At 44.7% G+C, this 26628-nt stretch overlaps 1 protein-coding gene across 5 annotated transcripts in view; it reads left to right on the top strand.

Annotated features, from left to right (window-relative positions):
* Window positions 1-26563, top strand: part of CDK19 (cyclin dependent kinase 19) — a 166284-nt gene extending 139721 nt beyond the window's left edge. Inside the window, exons 6-14 of one of the 5 annotated variants that reach the window (XM_040983885.1) lie at window positions 5284-5415; window positions 9367-9510; window positions 9624-9693; window positions 15496-15568; window positions 16206-16303; window positions 16974-17052; window positions 17669-17700; window positions 17824-17950; window positions 22753-26563. In XM_040983885.1, coding sequence (XP_040839819.1) covers window positions 5284-5415; window positions 9367-9510; window positions 9624-9693; window positions 15496-15568; window positions 16206-16303; window positions 16974-17052; window positions 17669-17700; window positions 17824-17950; window positions 22753-22884 — 887 coding nt within the window. In that variant the 3' untranslated portion in view covers window positions 22885-26563. Of the gene's footprint in view, window positions 1-5283; window positions 5416-9366; window positions 9511-9623; window positions 9694-15495; window positions 15569-16205; window positions 16304-16973; window positions 17053-17668; window positions 17951-22752 lie in introns of all 5 variants that reach the window. The other 4 variants (XM_040983888.1, XM_040983883.1, XM_040983886.1 and 1 more) reach the window with 4 other exon arrangements.
* The last annotated feature ends 65 nt before the right edge of the window (window positions 26564-26628 follow it).

Here is a 26628-nt window from a genome sequence, read left to right as displayed (position 1 = left end):
GTCCTCACATTCCTTTGGAACCTCGAAGGCTCGCTAAGAATGCAGCAACCTTTATGCTTGGGACATATCTGGAACAAAAAGGAACTAAGAATGCTGTATTCTGGTTTTTTTTTTAAACCAAAAATTGCATTTAATGCATGGTCAGTGCTTTTTAGAAGGGGTTTACACGCATCATGCTTCACGGCCTGCTTTCTCTGCATTTTGAAATAGACCTTGCTGGAGGTGCTGCAACATTCTGCTAAGCCAGCCTTCCGTGAATTCACGCTGCCCTTTTGCATCTGCTTGGTTTTCTGTTTTCTCTGATTCGTTCCACTAACCCAGCTCCTGAGGCAGCTGCTCTGAACTAACTTCCCTTTCTTAAAACTTGCACTCGGAGTTGGCTGAGATTCAGATTCACTCGCAGATTTATTGATGTTAATGAAGTCTGAGTAACTGCGCTCCTCTCTTCCCTCCCCAGCCCTTTCCGCCACGCCTTGCTGTCTCTTTTGCTGTTTTAATTCTCTGTTTTAGACATGAGCTGAGTCCCCAGTTTTTGCCAGACACAGGTGGGAAGGAGGGTAAAGGATGGTCGCTCCCGGTGAGAGACAGTGGACTGTAGAGTGAGAGATGTTTTACACAACCACCCTCAAAAGGGAGCTGTCTCAGATAAGCAGAGCCGGGTGTGGAGCGGCTGTAGTTTGCTCAGCCTTTCAGAGGTGGTGCTTGCATTCTCAGTCCTCAGACTCCTGCCCTCCTGTTTCATCAACGTAGCTGGACCTGTGCAACAGCCTCTGGGGAAGAAGGATCCTCCTTCCTGTCCTATATCCAGTCTGCTAGAGCCGGTTCCCACCCCCATCACACTTCAGCTCAGTGTGTTACAGAATCGCTGTTTTCCCTTGCATCTTTAAATGTTGACAGCCTTCTGCAGTTTTAAAATAACCCCTACACCCATCTGTCCTTAGCATTTGCTCTGCTTTTCCCTTTCTTGTTTCTCTACCTCTGAAATACAAGATATTCACCCTTTGGTTCCACTTAGCCAAATTTGTTCTGTAATCTGGCCTCAAATTCCATCACTCTATTAAAACTCTTCCCTAAACGGCCACTGGTGACCTGTGACCTGTGACCTAGGGGCCTGTATTAGGCACTGGTCACCTTAACCATTTGTTCTGGCCCTGAGGCAGTCTCCTCCCCTTTTCTATATGGTGTCATGCAATTTTGACTTTCCACCCTCCACTGAGGCAGCTTGTGTTTTGTTCACTTCTGCCTCTTACTCCATTGCTTCAGGAAAGCCTAAGCACTGGGCTGGGCCTCCTTCTGCAGTTAGTATAGAGGATGGATAAGTTGTAGCCTCAAAATCTTGTATCCTCTTAAGGAATGAGTCTAAAATCTGGACATCAGGTGCCATTCTGTTACCCAAGCTGAAGCGTTTGTTTGTTTGCCTAACCTGCTGGCAGCCTCTACCCACTTGTCTCCAGGCTAATTCACTGTCCTCTTCTTGTTTGCACTGTTGCTCCTGTTACCTCTGTCCCAGCCACCCATGTCTAATGTCCTCTCCTAACTCTGTCACCACAGAGGAATCTGCACACCGACTGGACCAGGTAGTTACATCCCGGTTAGGAGTTTTAGAATGGTATTTCTGCCCCCAGATTAGGGATCAAGCCAAGATAGCGAAAGTAAGTAATGGGAAACAGTTAAAGTCTAGAGAACAGCCAGTTGGTTTCGTTCTTTTAGATTTTGGTTTTGGTGTTGCACTGCTTTTTGAAAGTTAGTAGTCTGTGCTTACCAGTTTAATACAGTTTTGTTTGGGTTTGGAAGAAAAGCGTAGCTGAATGGGAAACCATGAGCCTTTCCCTTCCCAGGCCTTTCGTAAAATGCTTGATTTGTTCAGAATGATTTACCCTTTAAGCTCCAGGCTTCAACTTTCAGATTAGTTCACTTTTGTAACTGTATAGCAGACATCATCCCAGATCACACCGGACATGCAGGTGTTCCCCACAAGGGCCTGGGCACACCACGAGCAGCCTGGTGGACTCTCACACAGCTTCCCCTTTGTTCCTTTTGTCTGCTCTGTACATCTTGTGTGTGCATCCTGGTGGTGTGGTTGCCTTTCTGTCACTTGTTTCTGCCATTATACCAGGATTCCCCTACTTACCACCAGTTTCACCCATATCTAATGTTATGAAAGCAAAGTGGTCAGAATACTTAGGTTAGTTACCTTTTCTCTACGTTAATAATTATTTGAGTTGGGGGAATCCCAAAGCCTATGAAACTGTGTCATAAAACGAAATAAAAAATAGTTATTGGAGGCTCTTTAAAGTTATGCAATACACAGAAACTGTTTTTAAAGAATATTCGTTGTTTCTTTCTGGCCTTTACTCCATCTGATGTTGAAAAGATGAGGGTTAGGGCTCGGCGCGATAGCCTAGTGGCTGAAATCCTCACCTTGCATGTTGCAGGATCCCATTTGGGCAACAGTTCATGTCCTGGCCACCCCACTTCCCATCCAACTCCCTGCTTATGACCTGAGAAAGCAGCCAAGGATGGCCCAGAGCTTTGGGACCCTGCACCTGCATGGGAGACCTGGAAGAAGCTTCAGGCTCCTGGCTTTGGATTGGCTCAGCTCTGGCTGCTGTGGCCACCTGAGGAGTGAATCAGTGGATGGAAGATCTTCCTTTCTGTCTCTCCTTCTCTGTATATCTGCCTTTTCAATAAAAATTTAAAACAAAAAAAGGTGAAAGTTAGCTAAAACTAAAGAGGTAGGGAATAGGGGAGAACTACTGGCATTAGCCTTTCCTGCAAAGTGGTTTGCAGTGGCTAGGACGACACCCCATTGTATATTGCCCTCCACAGTCAGTATCTGACTCTTCACTTAAATTCAACATACCTGGTCATTTGTATTTTATTCATACTTTGCAATCAACACCTAATAAATGTACAAAATAATATTTTAAATATCATGTAACATTATAGAACAGTAGGTAGATATGCTATTATAAGGTGATTTTGAATAATTTTATTTGTCATGGGAAGGTTTAGTTTAAAAAAGTAGGCATCAGCACACAGACGTCTTTGGATAGCTTTGATTTTTTTCAGACTGAGATACTCCAAAACATTTTCAGAAAGTCTTGTACATTACTTAAACCAAATCATTATAAACCAAAAATTTTACTTTATGTAAATAATAGCATATTAGTTTCAGATTAAGTGAAAACTTAGGAGTGCTTTTGCATTTTATAGTGCTTTGGGGCCCCTTTATACAATCAGTACCTACTGTGTATTTTATATATTTCAAATTATAGAGGTTTATCATTCTTATGACTTTATGACTTATAATTAATCATATGCTTAATTCATTGGATGTCAGATCAATGATTAAGAATGTAGCTTACTGCAGTGCTGGCTTCCCATTTGGGTGCCAGTTTGAGCTCCAGCTGCTTCACTTCTGATGTAGGTTCCTGCCAGTGGAAAGCAGCAGAGGCTGGCTCAAATCCTTGGGTCCCTGCACCTGTGTGGGAGACTTGGAAGAAGTTCCTCGTCACCCAGCTTTGGAAGTTCAGCCCTGGCTATTGCAGCCATCTGGGAAGTGAAACAGCAGACAGAAGATATTTCTCTGTCTCTCCTCTCTTCCTCTCTGTAACTCTACCTTTCCGATAAAAATTTTAAAACTCTTTAAAAAGAAGAACATAGCTCCTAAATTGTAACCCAACTTTGGTTTGGTTACTGGCATCTGTACTTCCTGTCCCTGTGAGCACAAGTCATCATTAACCGCTTTGGTGTTTATTTGGTTATCCTGGGGTTAAGACTCTTCATCTCAAAAGAGGGAGCAAAATATTTACATATATTTTTTAAAAGATTTATTGATTTTAAAGGTAGAGTGATATATACACACAGATACCAGAATTTGTGTGTTTTTCCATACTCTTGTTCACTCCCCAAATGGCCACCACAATTGTGGTAAGGCCAAGCTGCAGCCAGGAGCCAAGACTTCCATCTGGCTCTCCCACGTGGACTTGAGCCATCTTCTGCTACTTTCCAGGCTCTTCAGCAGTGAACTGGAGGAGAGGCAGCGTAGGCAGGACTCACACCAACACTGCTGTGTGGGATGCAGAAAACCAGAGCAGCAGCTTATCAGATGAGGATCAAATGCAGTGATACATGATTTATGTGAGTGGCATTTGTAAACTGTAACATGTTTTATAGATACAAGGTAGTTTGTAAAATATCAAGAAAATTAATGTCTAAGACCATACTATAGTGATAGATATTCTTTTGACTGTTTTTGTGTAGCCTTAACATTTAAATAGGTTAGTGTTGGTTTAGACCTTGGTTAAGTGCTGGATTATAACAAATTATCTTTTATGCGCCCTTGCGTTCTTATAAACATGTATCTGGTTATTATTCATTCAATAACTGCCTGTCTTTGGGAGGGAAAAGGCCTCATTCCATGATGTTGGCGCTCCCATCTTAGCCAAGGTCAGTCACTGATCTCATGTCACTTTGTATACAAATACTTCATCATTTGTAGGAACTGTAAGGTGGAGTCAAGGTTCAGGTGCATAGGCATACAGAAGTCATAATTAATGGAGAAAGACTTTTGGACCAGGTTAGATTTTATAAACATTTAAAAATGTAATTCCAAGTGTCTAAGACCCAAGAAATCTGAAGTCAGAACTGGGTTCTAATTCTCATTCTCTCCTTACTACCTCTTTGATCTTAGATAAGTCAGGATTTCTTTAAGCCTCAATTTCTTCATCAGCACAGCAGGAAAACCAGGAACATACATTCACTACAGCAGTTAAGACAACGTTCTCATCCCATGTTAGAGTGTCTGGGCACAAGAAACCTGTTTGCTGATTCTAGCATCCTGCTAATGCGTACCTTAGGAAGCAGCAGATCAAACCCCAAGTACTTGAGTCCCTACCACCCACATGGAAAACCTGGATCAGCATCCTGGCCCTTGGCTTCGGCCCAGCTCAGACCTGGCTGCTGCAGGCATTGGGGCGTAGATAAGATGCATCTTTGTCTTTCTCTTTTCCTGAGTGTGTGCATGTGTCTGCCTTTCCAATAAATAAAAATATATGAGGAAGACCATTTAAAAGTTCAAAATAAAATGGGCACAACAGTAGTATCTACCACAGATTAGGGATACTAAAAGTGAATGAGGTAATTTAGATCCAGTGCCTAGTGTGGAGCTCTGGTTAGCAGAAAAAGGACTGTGTTATAAGGTCAGTGACCATTGTCCACCTTGCATGGGACCAGTTGCATGTCAAACCGAGTTTCATATTCATGTATTATATTTTTCAGCTGATATGGGTTTTGCAAGATTATTCAATTCTCCACTGAAGCCGCTAGCAGATTTGGACCCCGTGGTTGTGACATTTTGGTATCGCGCTCCAGAGCTTTTGCTTGGTGCAAGGCATTACACAAAAGCCATTGGTAAGTTCATCTGAATTGATGTACTCTCTTGGCATTGAAGGGTCATAAATAGCATGTGGTACAATAATGAAGCTCCTTGGAAAGAAAAAAAAGTATTTTTCCTTGCACAGAATAGAGGCATTTGATCCTGTTAAATTGCTGTGGAAACAATAACATTCAAATCCCTTTCTTTTGTTTATCTACAGATTGATTAGAAAAGTTGGAGAGAGATTTAGAGTTTTCTCTCATTAAAAAGAAAAAGCAGAAAAATAAGAGTAGTGTTGGGCCCACCACAGTAGCCTAGTGGTTAAGGCCTTCATCTTACATGTGCTGGGATCCCACATGAGCACTGGTTCATGTTCCGGCTGCTCCACTTCCCATCCAGCTCCCTGCTTGTGATCTGGGAGAGCAATAGAGGATGGCTCAAGGCCTTGGGGGATATTGCACCCGTATGGGAGACCTGGAAAAAGTCTCTGGCTCCTGGCTTTGGACCAGTTAAGCTCTGGTCATTGCAGCCACTTGGGGAGTGAATCAGCAGATGGAAGATCTTGCTCTCTGTCTCTCCTTCTCTCTATATATCTGCCTTTCCAGTACAAACAAACAAATAAATAAGAGAGAGAGAGAGTAGTATGGTATTGGAGAACACGCTTTTCCGTTTGGGAAAAGGTTAGTCACATCCTTACCCAAGCAAGAAACAAAGAAGCAGTAGGACTGATCTTTCACGTCATCGCAGCTGTCAGAGGAGCAGTCTTTCCATCAGGGTAGGAAGCAGACAGAGTCTGGGTAACTCAGCTGTGCTCAGCATGCCACCATCTTTCTGGTGAAGGGACTGGGTCAGCCTGTCGTAGGCACCTTGGATGGAAAGTCAGCTGCAGAACAGGTCTGCGGTTCTACTATAGGCAAGGGAGTCCATGTGAGACACTGTGCCAGCCTCGGGCTTCTCTAAAGGGAACAGAAAGAAGCGAGGGACAAGTATGTGCTAGTCAGCAGAAATGGGGCTAGTTCTCTAAGGTGCATGAGTTTCCCAAACATATTTCTTTCATTTTTCTTTGTGTTGAATATTTTATTTACTGTTTCTCGGCAAATAATAATTTTTACTGCCTTTTGCCACCTTTGTTGGTTATATTTAGTAAAAACTCCGACAGTGTAAAGTTAAAACTAAAAAGAGACAAGCACAGAGCTGGTATTGTGGTGCAGTGGGTGAAGCTGCTCTTTGGGAGGCACTATTGGTTTCAGTCCCAACTACTCTGTTTCTCAACCAGCTTCCTACTACTGGATCCTGGGAGACCACATCAGATGATGACCCAAGCGCGCCTTCGAGCCGGTTCTCCCAAGGCTATTTCAGGCATTTAGAAAGTGAACTAGCTGTTGGAAGATATATCTGGATCTCTTTTTCTTTTTCTAAAAGATTTTATTTATTTTCATTACAAAGTCAGATAAAAAGAGAGGAGGAGAGACAGAGAGGAAGATCTTCCGTCCGATGATTTACTGCCCAAGTGACTTCAGTGGCTGGTGCTGCTTGGCTCCAAAGCCAGGAGCCAGGAACCTCCTCTGGGTCTCCCATGCAGGTGCAGGGTCCTAAGACTTTGGGCTGTCCTTGACTGTCGCGCCCACGTGTCTTACCGCCCAGCAATAAGACGCAGACGCGAGTGAAGCCTTCTGCGGTAAAATTTATTGTGCACAGCAACATGAGGAGGAAAGAGGCGCTCCGACCCCGGCAGGCTTTCTGCTCTTATGTGCTGTCTGGCCCCGCCTCCGCCGATGATAGGTCGGAGTCATGATTACGCAGGGTTCTGGGCGACTGGATTCGTCAGTCCCAGTGTTTACGTGCCTGCCGCGCCGCAGCTCACTGCGCATGCGCATGCGCAGTACTGCGAAAGCTACGTGACTCTCCACCAAACACCAAGATGTGGCTTCTCTGGCCGGCGCCATTTTGGGTACGGCATGTGGCCAGTGCATACAGATACGGCTGGCAACACTTGACTGCTTTCCCAGGCCACAAGCAGGGAGCTGGATGGGAAGTGGAGCTGCCTGAACTAGGCAGCACCCATATGGGATCCTGGCATGTTCAAGGCAAGGATTTTAGCTGCTAGGCCACAGTGCCGGGCCCTGGATCTCTTTCTTTCTTTCTCTCTTGAATGAACTTAGGAAAAATGAGATGGTATCCATAGAACCACAATGGAATCACATTTGGAAAGATGAGCAGTCTTTTCTTGGATTGAAAAAGGAAACAAAAAAATAGAATAAAGCCCTCAGGCATGAGGAGATCTGATTTCTCTGGAACTTTTGTGTTTTTCCCAGGGTCTGAGTTTCCAGCACAGTGCTACATTGTTGTAAATATTTCATTAACGCTGCTGAATGGCTTTGTTAGATGGGTGAAAAAGCACTGGTGGTCTCCAGACTGTGTGAAAAACCAGTATGTGTTGGGCGGTTGAGGAATGTGCCAGTGACATCAGACCTTCATTGAGGCAGTTGAACCCCTAGCAATGGAGCAGTGTGACCAGGGACAGCTCCCAGTGAAGGGTGCAAAAGGGAGGCACCTAAGAGAGGAACTCTTATCAGCCTGCCCATGTGGACACCCCAACAAGTGAACTTATGGTGGAGTGGGGTGTTATTGAGACTTTTAGAATTGTCATTTGGCTTCTTCTGTTTACTTGGGCATCCTGACTCGGAACTGTGACCAGTCATCTGTGAGGTGGTCTAAGAAAGCAGCAAAGGCTTAGGGTGTTGTTGGAATGCTGATGGGGAGCGAACAGGTTAGGAAGTGGGGGACTCAAGGCATGAGGACAAGGAGGAGAAGCTGCATCACAGTGGGATCCATATGATGGGGAGTGGGCATCTAGTGCCAAAGTTCACAAGGCTGCCTCCCCTCTTAAGGGACTTGGGTTCCATTCCTACCTCTGGCTCCTGACTCCAGCATTCCTGTTAATCCAGACCCTGAGAGGCGACAGTGACGGCTCAAGTAATTGGGTTCCCACATGCTCCTGCACCCACATGGGGACCTGAGCTGTGTTCCTAGTTGCCAGCTTTAGCCAAGACTAGCCCCAGCTGTTGTGGGCATTTGGGGAATGAACCAGAAGATTCAATATGTTTGTTTGTTGTCTCTCTTTCTGTTTCTCAAATAGTGACTTGTGAAAAGTTAAAGTAAAACTAAATTAAGAAAAAATAAATCTATATACCATGGAATGTCACTGGCCACTAGCCTGTGACCAGGAGGGCTGTTTCCATGAAGAAAAGGCATATTTGGCCCAACCTTTATGCTAAATGGAATGACTGTCCCCAAAGTCTGTCTGACCCTCCAAGGCCCTTTTCTAACATATACTCTGTAACTGTTTCTGTTGTGTGAACACTTTAATGAATATTTTTGATCAATTTCTCTGCTGCTAAATGAAGATGGATGGGATTTTTTTTGAAGTAATGCTGATTAGGCATGGATTTAAAAGCCAACCATGTCTCATTTCCTTTGGGGAAGGAGCACTGCATTTGAATTTTACCCAACTTGCAACTAACCTGCTCACCAAATGAGAGTTACCATGTTATACTTTAAAAGCATACTCACCAATTTTTTATTTTAATCAAGCCTCAATTATCCACTCTGAGTAGGAGCTAGACGACAAGTTAAGAGAGAGAAAAACATTAATCCCTAAATCAGTGATCTTTGAACTTGAAATAGAATCACTGCAGTCATATAGAAGATGATACATATTCACTTAAAGAGATATTTATTTGGTTGAAAGGGTGAGTTAGATGGGAAGAAATCTTCTATCTGCCAGTTTACTTCCCAAGTGGCCACAATGGATAGTGGTGAGCTGATTAAAGCTGGGAGCCAGGAGCTTCTTCCCAGTCTCCCACATGGGTGCAGGGACCCAAAGGCTCGAAACATTCTCTGCTGCTTTCCAAGGCCATTAACAGGGAGCTGGATTGGAAGTAGAGCAGAAATGTGTATAAAAATTTGTTTCTCTTCCTTTGTAGACATCTGGGCAATAGGCTGCATATTTGCGGAATTGTTGACTTCAGAGCCCATTTTTCACTGTCGCCAGGAAGATATAAAAACAAGCAATCCCTTTCATCATGATCAGCTGGATCGAATATTCAGTGTCATGGGGTTTCCAGCAGGTAACTTACTTTTCAAAATCCCATTTCGGGTCCTATTTTGAAAACATTTTAAGTGCATTTTAAAACTAAAACAACTAGTTTTCTATAACAATATTCAATATCTTTTTGGGAAGATAAAGACTGGGAAGATATTAGGAAGATGCCAGAATACCCTACACTTCAAAAGGACTTTAGAAGAACAACGTAAGTAATTCTATATTGTCTGAATCTCTATGTGCTACTGTAGAAATTTCGCTAGGGTAATTCAGAAACATCTAAACATTCTTCTCACAGTTCCAGAGGCTGGGAAACCCCAGATCAAAGCACCAACAGATTCAGTGTGTGGTGAGGGCTGCTGTCTGCTTCCGAGTTGCCACCTTCTTCTCACACAGAACAGATAGACAGGCAAAGGGGTGGACGTTGTATGCAGGCTGGAGGGCGGAGCCCCTGTGACTTGATTGTCTCCTAGTATGGTTACATTGGTGGTTAAGTTTCACACTGGTTTTTGGAAGGGATACAAACCAACCATGGCAGGTATGAGTTTTAGGCAGTAATTTCCCTGGGAACATTTCAATCTTTTTACAGATGAAATGTAGAGGTGGACATTTGAAGAACACTGGTTATCATTCACATCCAAGTATCTGTTCAGTGGCTGTCCCTGGCTTCTGACTGCAGCTTTCTGCAGAGAGACAATGGGCAGTGGCTCAAGTAGGTGGATCCCTGCCACCCACACGGGAGACTTGGACAGATCTTTGGCCTTGCCAAGCCTTGAGTGTCATGGACATCTGTGGAAAGAACCATTAACAAGCAGGATCTCAAGCAAATAAAATTTTTAAAAGAAGATATAGATGTCTTTTAAACCAGAAACTTAGTGTTAGTTATGCCTGTGATTTCAAGATGCCAGGTGGTTAATACAATTGCCAGGTTCAGGTTGTAGTAGTTAACAAGTTTTGAGAATTTGAGAGTCATTCCAGTGCCTATTTTGCTTTTAGCCTGATAACAACCTCAGTTTAAGGCCACATCTTTTGTGTCTTTGAGTAAAAGATGAAGTGGTGGTGACCTGGGAAACCAGAAAGTGGAGCACATGACTTGGGAGAGAGATAAGAGGGAAGGTGGTAGCTCCGGTGCAAGAGGGGCGTCTCCTGCACAGACTTGCCAGGGAAGTGTCAGGACAGGATGGATCATGTGAACACACACAGACTAGTATTACAAAGTCAAGACTGGCAACAATCCCCTGCTGTCCCCGCACTGTCACTGTCCCTGGTAGGGAACTTTGCCCCTGTCCACCTTTGAAAACAGCACTGATTGATCTTCCATCTACTAGATTCCCTTTCCAAATGCCTGCAATAGCCCTGTCACAGGGCTGGGCCAGGCTGATCTCAGTCCAAGTTTCCCATGTAGGTGGCAGGAACCCATGTACTGTATGCATCTCCTGCTGCCTCCCAGGGTGCTCATTAACAGAAACTGGATTGGAAGCTGCATGGAGACTGAAGCCAGGCTTCCCAGCTGGTGGCCTAACCACTGTGCCAGGCACTCACCGTGTGCACAGGGACTTCGGAAGCCGTGAGCTTTCTTTGCCCTCTGCATTTTTACAACTGCTGCTCCTGCAGCAGGACCAGCCTTCCCTTTTTTTTTCTACTCACTCTCTAGCTCTTATCTCCCCTCAACCTTCTAGATTTGAGGTATATACACCCCTTACTCCACCATCATGTGTGATGCTCATTAATTACTTATCTCAGATACTGAAGGAAAATGGTTCAGTCAACAGGAAACATTGTAATAATATTTTAAAAAGTGAATGAAGACACTTGACATTTAACTTAATATTTAGAGACCAAATGAGAGCTTTTACGTGCAAAACAATGGTGTTTGCAGTAACCAAAATAAAATGCAATTTAGTTAGGAAGGTAGTAAGAAAAGTCCAAAGGTAAAAGGCCATCCTTCTTAAGCAAACACAGGTCTACCCACACAGAAGCAAGCTGCTAAGACATAGACCACAGAGGGTTCACTGAAAGTTAGCTAAATCTGCCATAGTACCTAAGACCAGTCAAGTACAATATGTGAAGAAAAATATTCCAACAGGTGTTTTTCAAATGACAAAAAGGGGAATTGTTTTTATCAAACTTGTTTTGATTAAAGAAAAACAAACAAACAAAAAGCATGTTCTTCAAAATGCCTTTCCCTATCAGGCTCCTTGTCCCTCTGCCTGCGGCAGTGAAGGGGGAGGGGTTGTGGTGCCATAGATCAAGCCCCACTGCCTTGAATACTGTCATCTTCTGTGGATGCCAGTTCATGTTGTGGCTGTTCTACTTCTGATCCAGCTCCCTCCTAATACACTTGGGGAAAGCAACAGAACATGGCCCAAATAGTAGACCCCTGCACCTACACTTGGGACCCAGTTGGAGTTCTTGGCTCCTAGTTTCAGTTGCAGCCATTTTGGGAGTGAACCATGGGTGGAAGTTATTTCTCTCTCTCTCTCTGTCTCTCTGTCTCTGTCTTCTCTCTTTCAAGATTTGTTTTTATTTGAGAGAGGGAGAGAGATCTTCTGTTTGTTGATTTTATTCTTCTGTCTGTTGATTTTATTCTACAAATATATACGACAGCCATGATCGGGCCAGGCTGAAGCCCGAGCTTCACTGGGGCCTGAGCACTTGGGCCGTTCTCTGCTGGTTTTCCCAGGTTCATTAGCTGGAAGCTGGATAGGAAGTGGAGTAGCTGGGGCTTGAACTGGCACCCTACAGCATACTGGGGTCACAGGCAACAGCTTTATTTGGTATGGGATAACACCAGTCCCAAGTAAGTCTGTCTGTCTGTCTGTCTGTCTCACTTACTCTGTCCTCTTACCCCTCTCTCTCCTTCTCTTTCTATAACTCTGCCTTTCAAATAAGTAAATAAACCTCAAAAAAAAAAAAAAAAAGAAAAAGCAATTGGGATGAATAACAATAGAAATTTCTATAGTCTTTCTCAAGAATCACCTCTAATTAGCTAATTTGCAATGTGAAAATAAAATTTAAAAGCATCATTAAGTTGACTTTATAAATTGAATGTTCAAATAAGTACGGACTGAGAAAATGTTTACAAAATATAGAGAGTGAATTATTTGGAGAACTGTTCAGCTCCTGCATTGTAGCAAACCTGGAAGAGGAGAACTCCTAAAATGCCAGGCATTCTGGCTCTCAGCAGTGAATGATGCCTAAGTACTGGAATTCCTGCCGTCGGCATGGAAGACCTAGCATTCCTGGCTCCTGCCTTTGGCCTCACCTAGCCTGGGTGTTTTGAGCATTTGAGAAGTGAACCAGGAGATAGAATCTCTCTCTTCTCTCTCTCTCTCTTTCTCTCCCTCCCTTTGTCTTAGTCTCTGCCTTTCAAATACATAAATTTAAACAAACAAAATAAGACCAAAGGCATGTGGAAAGACTTCATTTATATATAAACTTTGTCAAACCCTGTGGCTACCTTGCCCAGAAAAAATGGGACAGATTTTTTGGTTAGCTGGCAAGAGTATGATTGTATGGACATTCGTGTTTGTATGCCACTAGTGAACATGAGAGCTTCCTTAGACTTGGTGAGTGTATGTCCCTGACTCCTTGTTAAATAATGTGGATTCTGGGGCTGGCATTTGCTGCAGCATTGCACTTGGCATCACATATCAGAGTGTCTAGGTTCAAGTCCTGCCTGTATCCTGTTCCAGCTTGCTGCTGCTGTGTCCCGGGAGGCGGCAGATGATGGCCCGAATACCTAGGTTCTTTCTCCCCATTCCTGCCTTCAGACTTCTCCATCTCTGGGTGTTTATGAGCATCTGGGGAGTGAACTAGCAGCTGAAAAATTGTGTGTTTGTGTGTGTTTGGGTCAGGGGGTGCTCTATCTATACCGTTTAAATAAACTCTAAAATAAATATAGTTGTTTATGAAAATGTAAGTTCTGAGTCAGGATCTGAAGGTGTAACCTGAAGTTCTGCATTTCTGGTGAGGTGATTGAGCTAACCATGAATGCCTTCTTTGTGTAGTGAGATTCTATAAAGGAGTTGAAATGTGTCCCCTGACCTGGTCATCCTGGGAATTTGTCCTATAGAAACAAGTGACTGTGTGCCAGTATGGTGTTAAGTTAATCCATAGGGTAGTCATAATCTCTGCTTTCAAATAAGGAACTAAAGGCTATCATAGAGGTTAACTAATTTGTCTAGGGTGACATGACCGGCAGGTGACCAGGTCAGGATCCAGAATAAGTCTGTGATTGCCGCCTGCGGCTCAGTATATATTCAGTACTGTATATCTCCAGATTTCCCTGCAGAGACATACATTTCAGGGCTAGAGAACAAACTGTATCCACACTAGGAGGTGCATATACCACTCAGGGAAAATGTTGATGAAACAGTACTAGAAGAAAGAGTTATGCCCGTAATGATAGGACTGCAGTTTTAAAAACACACAGAATCCAATTGTTTGTGTCATATATGTGACTGTGTAAAAAAAATACCAGCCAAGGGACGTTCGCAAAACTTTCACAGTGATTGCCACTGAATGGATGAGTGAGTGTACTCATTTTCTTTATGTTTTTCTATATGCTATAATTTTTAAAAGGTTTATTTATTTTACTTGAGTTAGAGGGTAGAGGAAGACAGAGATATTCATTGATTAGTTCACTCTCCAACTGGCTCAGAGAGCCAGTGGTCAGAGCTATGCTGGTTCAGAGCTGGAGGTCAGAAGCTTCTTCTGGATTTCTCACCTGGGTGCAAGGGCCCAAAGCCTTCCTTGGACCATCCTCCGATGCTTTCTCAAGCCACTAACAGAGAGCTAGATTGGAAGTTGAGCAGTCAGGACTCAAACCGGTGCTCATGTGGAGTGCCAACACTACATCCAGAGGATTGGCTTGCTATGCTACCATGCTAAGCACCTACATTCTGTAAATTTTTTTTGTTACTATAAAAGTATTATTGGTTTTAGACCTTTCAAATTAACAGAAAGGAATACATATGATGGAAGTATGACATGTAGTATACTTGGAATAATAAATAGGTTCCCATAACCTTATCTTTCACCCTAACAAATAGTATGCTTATATTTACTAAGATTACTAAGTGGTTTGTGTACCCTTCCTCCCAGAGGACAGGCTCTGAGTTTCCTGATTTGTGTTTATCCTCCCACCTTTTCCATTGCAGTTTTATTCCACATGTGCATATCTGTAAATATTCTATGTTTTGGCACTTAGTGTGAGTGGTATCATGCTAAGTGTTTCCTTCTACAACTTGCGTTTCTTCCCCTCTTAGCCTTCTGTATTCGTTTTTTTTTTTTTTTATGTTTGAGATGTACTTATTTAAAAGTCACAGTTATAAAGAGAGGAGGGGAGAGAGACATAAAGACCTTCCATCTACTGGTTCATTTCTAGGTAGCCACAACAACCAGGGCTGAGCTATACTGAAGCCAGGAGATTATCTGTGTCTCCCAAGTGGTTGGCAAGGGTGCAGAAACTTGGGCCATCTTCCACAGGTTTTTTTTTGAGGCCATTAACAGGGAGCAGGACCAGCAGTAGAGCATCTGGGACACTCCTCAGCGCCCATAAGGGATACTGACGTCATGCGTGACAGCTTTGCTTGCTGTGCCACAACGCTGGCCCCCACATGCGTTGATTTTTAACCCTAGCATTCAATGTTGAGAATTCACTGTGGGTTACTGATTTCTCAGCTGGTAGATCTGTTTCCAGTTTACTACTGTTAGAAAATTGCTGCTGAGAACATTCTTATCCTGATAGACATGCACAAAAGCATCCCTTCGAGTTGTTTTTTTAATGCAAATTATTTTCCAAAGAAATGATAGCAATATGAGCCCCTCTGACTCCTGTTGCTATGCACATTTGCCAGTATTTGGTAATGTTTTCCTTTGTAACCAGAACAAAACAAAGGCTTAAACATATAACCTTATCAGAATGCTAATCTCAAGGCTTTCCATGAACAAATATAAATCGTATTGAGGGGTTGGCAGTGACGTGGTCTTGTCTGTGTTCTTACAGGTACGCCAACAGCAGCCTCATCAAGTACATGGAGAAACACAAGGTCAAGCCAGACAGCAAAGTCTTCCTGTTGGTGGGTGCCCCCCTCACGCACTGCCCCTTGTCCTGCCACGCCTCATGTACTTGAGATGCTGGGGCAAAATCATCTTCCTGTTGTGATATCACATTTGAACTTGTGACCTTAGTTCTTGTGGCTTTTTCTTCCCCAATGATTTATTACAGGGGGAAAAAAAAAGTCTGAAAAGAGATTCAGTGCTGATCATTTCTGCCAATTTCAAATAAATTTAAAGTTCACAGAAAATGCTTATTATGAGGAAACAGTGCATGAGTTTCAGGTTTTTTTTTTTTTTTTTTTTTTGCACGCAATTAACCTGCCTTTTATTCCATTTCCGTCAACTTTTTGAAGTTTCGGTATGTGTGTACCAATTATGCAGTAGGCTACACAAAATGTTAACCCTGTCAGACATTAATATTGGGGTACTTCAAAAATCCGGGGGTGGGGGAGCAGTTTTAAAGCGTGGGTTTGTGTTGGTGCGAGCAGTGTTTATCGTAGCATGCAGACAGTGGACAATGCATATCATGTAAAGTACCATTTGGGTTTCGGATCTCCACCACATCAGCTCATTCTTGTCAATCCCTTGCCTGAAGTCAACTGGTTGCCTGTTAAATAAGCTTTTCACGTGCCATCAATGTGTTCTCTGTTCCTGTAGCTCCAAAAACTGCTCACCATGGACCCAACCAAGAGGATCACATCCGAGCAGGCGCTGCAGGACCCCTATTTTCAGGAGGACCCATTGCCAACATTGGAGTACGTAGCCCACCCCTCCCTGACCCCGGCTCTGGCACAGAACCCCGTTCCTTCCGCCATTCCTTTGAACCCAGAAAAAAAAACTGCTGACAAGGAAAATTAGTCTTGTGAATCAGGGCAAAGTCATAGAAAGTGAAAATGGTTACTTCAGGGAGGACCACTAACCTGCTTCTCTTTTGAAAAATCACCCAAGGACAGCTGAGCAGGAGACCAAGCCCTTTCAGGCTTATATCCCATATTGCGCCCAGTGAGCTGCCTAACTCCTCTATGCCGCACCCCTTATTACTCCCAGGTGTATATTCTGTGCTCGTTATTAGAGGTGCAGTTAAATTTTTTTTTCTTATTGAAGTGAATGTAAATTCAGAACTTGAACTTTTGGTGCAGAATGAAGTTAGTATGGGGGAACTTCTGTGCCGTACACATGCCAGCTAACAGCAAGAAAGATAAGAAATTGAAAGTGGCAGCAAGGGTCGACCTTCATACAACTAAGCTTTTCTTGTTTCAGTTAAGTGGAATGGGAGGCCTAGGGATTAAGCAAATGCCAAGCACAGCAAGTAGGGAATAAATTAAGGAATTAAAAATGGAATTTTAGGTGGATGAGATAAGGAGATTGTGTAGTTTAGGCTGTGGCATGTCATGATTCTTTTTTTTTTTTTTTCATGGCTTTTAGTGTGTTTGCTGGCTGCCAGATCCCATACCCCAAACGGGAATTCCTCAATGAAGATGAGCCAGAAGAAAAAGGTGACAAGGTATGAACCGTGTGGCATGCTTTGGCTTCAGATCCCTGAGGGCAGAACAATGATAACTCAGGGAGGTGTGATTGAATTGTTTCTAGATATTTCACTGCCTTTTATTGAATTAAGAATGGATTTAGCGTGTTTTCTGTAGGAGCTTGTTGGTATGAGGATTGTACGTGGACCTTGAAGGCTGAAATAGCAAGCTGGCAGATAAAGAAGCCTGCTGTAGCCCCGACTTCCTGGTTCTTGCTTGTTCATTCACTTTCATTAATCTGACATGGTGCGGGCTGGCATCCGCACCGTCACCAAATTCTCACTTTGACTAGATGTGTTCACCACCACGCCACACTGCTCTACTAACACAAAGTCACAATCGAATACACTTGGTGCAGCTGGTCCAGTTGAGTGCACAAGCGTTTCTGCCTTATGCCCTCCAGTGAGCTGTCTGCAGCTGATATGGTGGTTTACGGCACAGTCTAGTTGGTTTGGGGCCTTCGGACAGGCTGGACTCCAGCTGCTCCCCTCTGTAGCTGCACCCTGGCCAGTCTGCAGTCACATGTACTCATCAGGTGAGGTAGGGCGTGCATTCATCTGGTTTCATGCCAGGCTTGCTTTTCCTCCTTTGAAGAATCAGCAGCAGCAGCAGCAGCAACAGAACCAGCATCAGCAGCCCACGGCCCCTCCACAGCAGGCAGCTGCCGCCCCACAGGCACCGCCAGCCCAGCAGAACAGCACCCAGACCAACGGGACCGCAGGAGGGGCTGGCGCCGTGGCTGGGGTCGGTGGGGCCGGGACTGGGCTGCAGCACAGCCAGGACTCCACTCTGAGCCAGGTGCCTCCAAGCAAGAAGCCCAGACTGGGGCCCTCCGGGACGAGCTCAGGCGGACCCGGCCTGCCTGCCGAGTATCAGGTAATTTGTCCTCACGAACACCCTTATGTCTTGTACATCAAGACCTTGATTTAAAATAGATCCTCTTAGAGTTGAGCAGTTTTCAGCTGTTAGCATTTGACTGTTTAAACCGTGTGACCCTGTTTCTCAGACACTATAAGAAGGTGAAATTTTTCTAAAAGTCAGATTTCATGTCATTGCAAGAGAGCTTGTCTCCTGCCTTCTTCACTCTGAGCACCTTTGTCAAGGAGTAGTGCAGGTAGGAGGCAGACACCCCTTTCCTTAAAGCAAGCCTTGTCCGTTTACCCTCACAGCTGTGATCAGCCTTGGCTCAGACCAGGACACCTAGATGAGCATTTGCAGGAGAGGCGAGTGGCCGCTAACGCTAGACAAAGTTGGCTGAGTTTCCAGCATTCTTCAAAAAGATTGGTTCCCACCAAAAGAAAATAACCAGTTAAGCAGTCACAGAGATACGGAAGAGAAAGGGATTAAGTCTTAAGTCTAAAATACCTCTATAAACCCTACCAAAAAAAGTTGCTTTGGAGTGATAAAAATATACTCTGTAATAACTTTAGGAAATAATGCAGACCAACAGACATTTTCAGAGTAGCAACAAGTCAAGAAAAGGCCGAAAAGGAAAAGGAAAACTTGAAAGATTAAAAAAAAAAAAACCAACTTCACAATCATGGTCCCCTAGGGAACTCGCAAAAGAGGAGCTTGGAGGATAGGGATAATAGAAAACACAGCCACTGGTATGGGGACCATAAACCCACTGATAAGGAACTGGAGTAGAGGCTGCCATTAACCAGGAAAACGTGATCAGTAGCCGCCTACACTGGCTCCACATTTTGAACGTTTCAGCAGACTAATGAGTTTTCACAAAATCATTTGGCTGGAAATGTTTTCTTTTCCCAGATTTCCCTCAAGCAGAGAAGATGTAACACTTCCATTTGGATCTGATTGAGCTAATCAAGGCCTCGCTATAATCTGCTTGCTATTTGGGTAGCAGTCATGAATGCCCTTGAGTTTTGTTATAAATTTAGTTCCCTCCGCCTCCCCCCACAAACTCAGCAGGTTATCTTTAAGTTGGTCATGCTGCACACTGGTTCGTATTTATAACTCTAACTGTACTACATTACCCTGCATTAAAGTTTCCGCAAAAACCCATGTTCTGTGTTGAAGGTGATACACAGCGCACTGTGTGGGTGGGTAGGTCAGGAGGTAGGGGAGGCATGATGATGGATACAGAGACCACGGGACCAGAACCTCCCCCTGGACCCAACCACAGCACCAGCAGGGCCCACTGGAAAGGGATAGCCAAAGAGCAGGATGCGGTTAGTGGGTGGAAAATAACTAAGAAGCAGCAAGAGATAAAATGATTTTGACTGAATTGACTTGATAAAACTGTCACTGAAGGCAGGCCTGGGCACTAAGATATCAGGGGTAGAAGAGTTTTGTTAAATAATTTAGCAGGATTCTTGTCCCTGGGGTCAAGCAGAGGACTCGGAGGAGCCTGGTTATGGCTGTGGTCAAAGGAAGACGCCTTTGTCATCTGATTACAATCAAGGAGAGACAGTTGACTGTATTTCCTCCCTGGGTTTATCAGGTTCAAAAACTGTTCAAAATGCTCTTCTGTGTCTACATTGTTCTAGCTTGCTAAGAAAAAATAAGGCTTACATCATGTACCTATGAAATGAATAGCTCTCTCAGCTGTGTAGTTGGAGAGACTAGCATGAGGTGGAGCCAGGGAGCCCCACAGCCTGTAATTTGCAACTCTTACATAACGTGTTTGTTCTTTCTTCAGTACCCAGAGCTGTTGAGCTGAGTCTCATCTGCTAATGTGGGAGCATTCATAGCAGGTCTACCCTGTTAGGCACTGGGCTTGGCATTTTCTTCCCTCTCTCCTTACATTTTCCAGTCCTGGAACTTCTCAGAAATAACACATCTTTATATTTAATTTTGATGTCTTCATCAACACACCATTCTTTAAACAGATTTATTTATTTTTTATTGGAAAGATTACATAGAAAAAGAGGGACAGAGAAAAAGATTATCCATCCACTGGTTCATTCCCTAAGTGGTCACGATGACAAGAGCTAAGCCGGTTCGAGTCCAGGAGCTTCTTCTGGGTCTCCCACTGGGTGCAAGGTCCCAAAGCTTTGGGCCGTCCTCAACTGCTTTCCCAGGCCACAGGCAGGGAACTGGATGAGAAGTAGAACAGTAAGGACACGAACAGGCAGCCAGATGGGATTCTGGCACATGCAAGGTGAGGACTTAGCCACTAGGCTACCATGCCAGGCCCCATGAATACTTTTTTTTTTTAAGATTTATTTTATTTTTATTGGAAAGTCAGATATACCAGAGAGGAGGAGAGACAGAGAGGAAGATCTTCCATCCGATGATTCACTCCCTAAGGGGCCGCAACAGCCAGAGCTGCGCCGATCCAAAACCAGGAGCCAGGAGCCACTTGCAGGTCTCCCAAGTGGGTGCAGGGTCCCAAGGCTTTGGGCCGTCCTCCACTGCTTTCCCAGACCACAAGCAGGGAGCTGGATGGGAAGCTGGGCTGCTGGGACTAGAACTGGAATCCACATGGGATCCCAGCATGTGCAAGGCGAAGACTTTAGCTACTAGGCTACTGCGCTGGGCCCTGAACACTTTTTAAAAGATTATTTTTATTTGAAAGGGAAGTTTACAGAGAGAAGGAGAGACAGAGGAAAAGATCTTCCATCTGCTGTTTCACTCCCTGGATGATCACAACGGCTGGAGCTGAACTAATCCAAAACCAGGAGCCAGGAGCTTCTTCAATTCTCCCATAAGGGTGCAGGGTCCCAAAGCCTTGGGCCATCCTCTTCTGCTTTTCCAAGCCACAAACAGGGAGCTGGAAAGGAAGTAGAGCAACCAAGACTAGAATTTGCACTCATAGGGGATGCCGGTGCTTGCAGGCAGAGGATTAGTCAATTAAGCCATTGTACCAACCCCCAGGAACATTCTTAAAAATGAAAACCTGGGCCCGGTGCAGTGGTTTAGTGGCTAAAGACCTCACCTTGAACGTGCCGGGATCCCATATGGGTGTCGGTTCTAATCCTGGCAGCTCCACTTCCCATCCAGCTCCCTACTTGTGGCCTGGGGAAGCAGTTGAGGATGGCCCAAAGCCTTGGGACCCAGCCACCCATGTGGGAGACCTGGAGGAAGTTCCTGGCTCCTGGCTTCGGATCAGCTCAGCATTGGCCGTTGAAATCACTTGAGGAGTGGATCAACAGATAGGAGATCTTCCTCTCTGTTTCTCCTCCTCTCTGTATATCTGACTTTGCAATAAAAAAATAAATAAATCTGAAAAAAAAAAAGAAAGAAAGAAAACCTATGGGACCACCAGTGTTGCATAATAGGCTTAGTCTCTTTGGTGCCAGCATCCTATATGACTGCCATTTCAAGACCCAGCTGGTCCACTTCTGACTCAGCTCTATGTTAATGACCTGGGAAACCAGCAGAAGCTGGCCCATGTGGGACACCAGAAAGAATCTCTTGACTTTGGCCTGGCCAAACTCTTTGTTTTGGCTATTTGGGTGGAGAGCCAGCTTATGGAAAATATTCTATCCCATATGGGCACTGGTTTGTTTCCTGGCTGCTCCACTTCCAATCCGGCGCCCTGCTAACTGCTAGAGAAAAGCAGCAGCAGATGGCCCAAGTGCTTGGTCTCCTACCACCCACACGAGATACCTGGATGAAGTTCTTGGCGCCTAGGCCCAGCTTTGGCCATTGTGACCATTAGGGAGTGATCCAGCAGAGGAAGTGCTCTCTTCCTTTCTGTCTCACCTTCCATCTCTCTGTAACCCTTTTAAAATACATTAGCAAGGAAAAAAAAAAAAACAGAAGTGCTTTGGAGTCGTGATAAAGCCTTTTGAGCTGCTAAGGACATTAGCTAATGACATTGCCACTAGAGATTTGTGAGTAGGAAGATATTTTCTTTTCATAATGAACTTCAAAATAGAACATGTAGTTAGGTTTGTAATTTTGAAGGTGTCTCACAGAGCCAGTTACACAGCTTAGAAAGGCATGCAGCTGAGCTGTGCTCACCCTCAACTGTCTGGGACCACGCATTGCAAGGCGCAGCAGTAGCCCTTGCATGCTGAGCGGGTAGGAAATTGTAGTTTTCTCCTTTCTCAAACCCTCGCGATTCCTCAGCCTTACTTGTGTCTTATTTACGCTTTTTCTTCATTTATTTGCAAGGCAGAGACAGAGAGACTTTGATTTGCTAGTTCTCTCCCCAGGTGCCCGCCACGTCCAGGGCTAGCCCAGGCTGTAACCAGGAACCTGGAACTCAATCCATGTCGTCTCCGTGGGGGGCAGGGACCCAATTACCTGCTTTGTCTGGTCAGTGGGGCTGCAGATTGCCCCGAACTTCTGCCCCTGAAAATGTTTTGCTCTGAGATAAGTGGGTTTTTTGATCACAATAAGAAGAACAATAGCAGCATGCCGGTATCCATCACGAACCCCGCTGAGTTCTATATGCCACACCTGTCACTGGTGTGAATCCCAGTTACGCAGTTAAACTGCACCCCAGGATCAGCCAATGCTGAAGAGTTGGGGGGGGGCGTGTGCTCCCTCCCCACTCTGCTGGTTGACTTGGTGCCTGCCCAGAGTGTGCGGTTACACACTGGGCTTTACAGAAGCACAAGGTGTTAGCTAGTGAAGTCAGCTCTCAGCCACTGTGGACGTGAGCAGCAGTGTGACAGCCAAGACGGCTTCCGTGTCCGTCTTGTGTTACATCGTGACCCATCCTCCCCTTCCATCACTAATTCCCTGTCCTCATTTCCTTCTCCCAGCACTCCAGTTCCCGCCTGAATTACCAAAGCAACGTTCAGGGATCCTCCCAGGCGCAGAGCACCCTGGGCTACTCCTCCTCGTCTCAGCAGAGCACGCAGTATCACTCCTCTCATCAGGCCCACCGGTACTGAAGCCACCCCTGGCCCGGCCCAGCCTGAGCACAGGCCACAGCAATACAATGTCTGCGTTGAAAAGGAGTCCCTCCCCCCCATGGAAACCCCCTCGTCATCTGATACTCTCACCCTCGGGAAGAAAACATCGAACTCTGAGCATTTTGCAGCTCCCCCGAAACCCAACACCCCTCTCCCGCATGTGACCCATTGTGACTTCTTTGATGAAGCAGCTGATGGGATCCCAGCACTTGTGTACCCTTGGACACTGTTTTTGAAGGATTTCCTGGTGCACCTTTCTCCTGCTATAGCAATCACTATGAGTTGTCTTTTCATAGCTCTTTTAATAGGATTTTAATGTTCAGGAACAAGAGTCCAGCGGTGTATAGTTTTGTACTTCATGAACTGGCAGCACAGATGAAAAACGCCCCTGTGAATGTGCCACGTTGTTTTCAGACTTAAGTGTTTTGCTCATGGAAGTCTTAAACAAGAAGCTGTTACTGTCCCAAAGCACTGTACTGTGGTGTTGTTATTTATCTAGTTTCAGGGAAGGTCTGCTAAAGAGACAAGCAGTGCGACAGAAGGATGTGCAACCAAACCCAGCGTGGATCTTTGCCTGACTCTGCCTTGTGCTAGGAGGAGTTGAAGGATGTGGTATCTTTTTTATATAATCATTCATCTGGAACTAAGTTCCCAGAATCTCCTTTATTTTGGATAATACTCAGTGATGAAGAATTATCATTTGTAACCTTCACGTAGCCAAGTCTACTTTAAAAGGGTTTTTGAGAGCGTCGGTGAAACCCAGGCCCCTGGCACCCCGCGCCGGAAGCCGAAGAGGAGGCGGCCCGCGCTAGGATTCCTGCGAGGAGTCATGTTGCACGAAGACACATCCCTCCTGGAGGAAATCTCTCCATGTGCATTGAACGTGAAGCCGGCTTCTCTAAAGAACCGTGGGTCTCCGCCCGCCCCCCTCTCCGGGTCTGAGAAACTTCCTTATGGAATCAGGGGGACTTGATTAGAAGCCTACAAGCGAATCTGCTTTTCAAATGAAGAGCAACATTCTCATTTGTACTTACATTTAGACATAGAGTGACTATTTTTAAAGCATGTTAAACTTTTAGGTTTTATTCATGTTTAAAATATGTATCATGTATGCATAATTTTGCTGTTGTTTCTGCAACTGAATTCTATCGAGAATCTTTCCATTGCACTGAATGCTTTCTTTTGCCCCTAGGAGAAAACTTAATCATTGTGCCTAAAAACTACGGGCAGATAGTATAAAGCTATCCTATATGACTATGCTAGATAAGGTGACTGCATTTCCATGATCTCTGAGTTGTGTCTTAGGAGAATTAGGAAGACTTAGAGCTCCCGCTGTAATGTAAGGGGCAAGATATGGGTGTTCTTCTTAGTGCCCCTGGCAGCACCCGCCTTGTTGTATGTGTCCTCTCTGAGCTAGAAGAAATAGCTGATGGTGGTATATGCAAATGATATGCATTTTTTTAAACTATTCTTTGTGAACTTATCTACCTGGTTACGATACTCTGGGTCCACACACAAGTTAGGATTTTAGGCAGAAGCCAGGATACATTTTGCACTATTGCTGTGATACTGTAGCCAGCCAGAACCTTACTGATCTCAGCATAATATTGGTTATTATCATAGAGACTGTATAAAGGCACTCACCGAGACAGAAGGAATTCCCAGTCATCTCCAGGCTCCTTCTGACTCCTTCCACTTTCCAAAATAAGAGATGAACAGCCCACCATATGATGTCACTGCCTAAGGACATCTTGACCTGAGCTGCTGCTTGTGGGGTGCCCACTACTCCCACTGCAAGCCCACCCTGAGGGAGGACACACTTCCGGTCCAGTCCCACGGCAGCTAGCTGTCCCGAATGACTGATGACAACATGCAAGTAGAATATGAGGGCCCCTTTGTTTACTCCTAAGCCCGCTCGTGGCTAGTAGCTCTTCCAAGTTCTGTTCTGCAATCAGCAGTGTTAGAGAAGTGTCCATCGTGACATAGTACTTCAGACGTTCGCGGCAGCCATGACTGGGAGGGGTGCATAGCTTCAGGATGTAGGAAAGACAGAAGGCAGACCCGAGTCTGTAGATTGTTCTAGTCCATGCTATGCTTCCCTCACGGGTCGTGGACCTCTTGCTGACAGAGGCAGAACCCCCATTCTGCATGCGAGTGAGGGTCTCGTCACCACTCTGGGCGGGCCTCCTCTTCTCCCCTCAGGGTTGGCAGTGCCCACTGGTGCTCACAGGCGCTCACAGGCCTTTCAAGTAGTCATATGTTGTACTTTTTCCCACTCTGTAATGGGAGACAAAGCTGCAATGCTTTTTTTTTTGTTGTTGTTTTTTGAGGAGGAGGAAATTTGCCTTTTCTGTGGGTCCATCTTTGAAAATGTGGCCGAGCCTACGAAGCCCCCTGGGGCTGTAGGGGTCCACCACTTAGCCCGTGGGCACAACAGTGCCAGGGAAAGCTACAGACCCAAGGGAACGCTCTCTGCTTCGCAAACTACCAAATCCAGTGGTGGGGCACATGTTAGGGCAAAGCAGTCGAGGGTTACAAGACAGATGAGCCCAAGATAAGGTAGCTTGGCACTGGGCTAGGTAGAAACAGTCCTTGCCATGAACTAGCTCACACAGTGACATGCAGCAAGCAAGAATGTGTCTATTTTTATACCTGTGGGTTGGGGACTTTAGTACTTAGAATGTTGACCTGCACTACTTTTTTGCTGTTAGCAGACACGATTTACAGTTAAGGACGGAAAGGGACGGGATCTGCCTATGGCTTCACTGTCTCCTTCCAGGTGAAGCACCTACTCTTGCTTCTCCAGGCCTCTGAAACCCTAACAGACGGTTGGCATACATTTGTGTTAGCAGAAGCTACGCAATTAAGGAAGAATTCTGTGTAAATCGCAAATCCTAAATGCCCCAATGGTGTCTTCCCAGGGAACGGAAAAAGGCAGCAAAATGGCAGTTAGACTAACTGAGGTTGGAAAGGTTCAACTACAGCTCATCTTTTATATAAAGCCTAGCAGTTTAGTTTCCCCTAATCTTGAGGAATAGTCACAAATCACACACACACAGACTCAAATTTCATTGCTTTAGGACTTAAAAATAAATGTGTCGTATCTAAGGCCATAACTTACTCTTCTATGCTATCCCTGTGAAGGAGTGCTATATGTATTATATGAAAAAAAATCCTTAATGCACTGTTATCTCCTAAATATTTAGTAAATTAATACTATTTAATTTTTTTAAAGATTTGTCTGTGTAGACACTAAAAGTATTACACAAAATCTGGACTGAAGATGTCCTTTTTAACAACAATTTAAAGTACTTTTTATATGTGTTATGTAGTGTATCCTTTCTAAACGGCCTAGTTTGTATTTCCTGTAATTCCTGTTTGTGAAGTGTACCTGTCCTTGGCTCTTTTTTCGGTCATTTTCTGCACGCCTGCCCCTTTATATGGTAATGGAGCGGATGGTAACTTTCCCCACTCGGCCTGGAGCTGACTGCACCCCGTGAGGTCCACCCCATGGGGTGCAGGGCGAGCTGCCACTGTGGAGCTGAGTGACTCCCAACTTTTGAGTTGTCCTCTCTTCTTGAAACGACTGTTAAAACTAAAAATAAATTACATTGCATTTATTTTATATTCTTGGTTGAAATAAAATTTAATTGACTTTGTTTCTCTGTGGATTTCTTTTCTTTCTTTTTTTTTTTTATTTCTTTGAGAGGCAGAGATCTTCCA

Source organism: Ochotona curzoniae, unplaced genomic scaffold (assembly GCF_017591425.1).
Source record: "Ochotona curzoniae isolate NIBS_2020 unplaced genomic scaffold, NIBS_Ocur_1.0 contig_3819, whole genome shotgun sequence".
In the NCBI taxonomy this organism is placed as follows: Eukaryota; Metazoa; Chordata; class Mammalia; order Lagomorpha; family Ochotonidae; genus Ochotona; species Ochotona curzoniae.
Note: the sequence above shows the minus strand (reverse complement) of the source record. Positions and strands in the feature narration are given on the sequence as shown.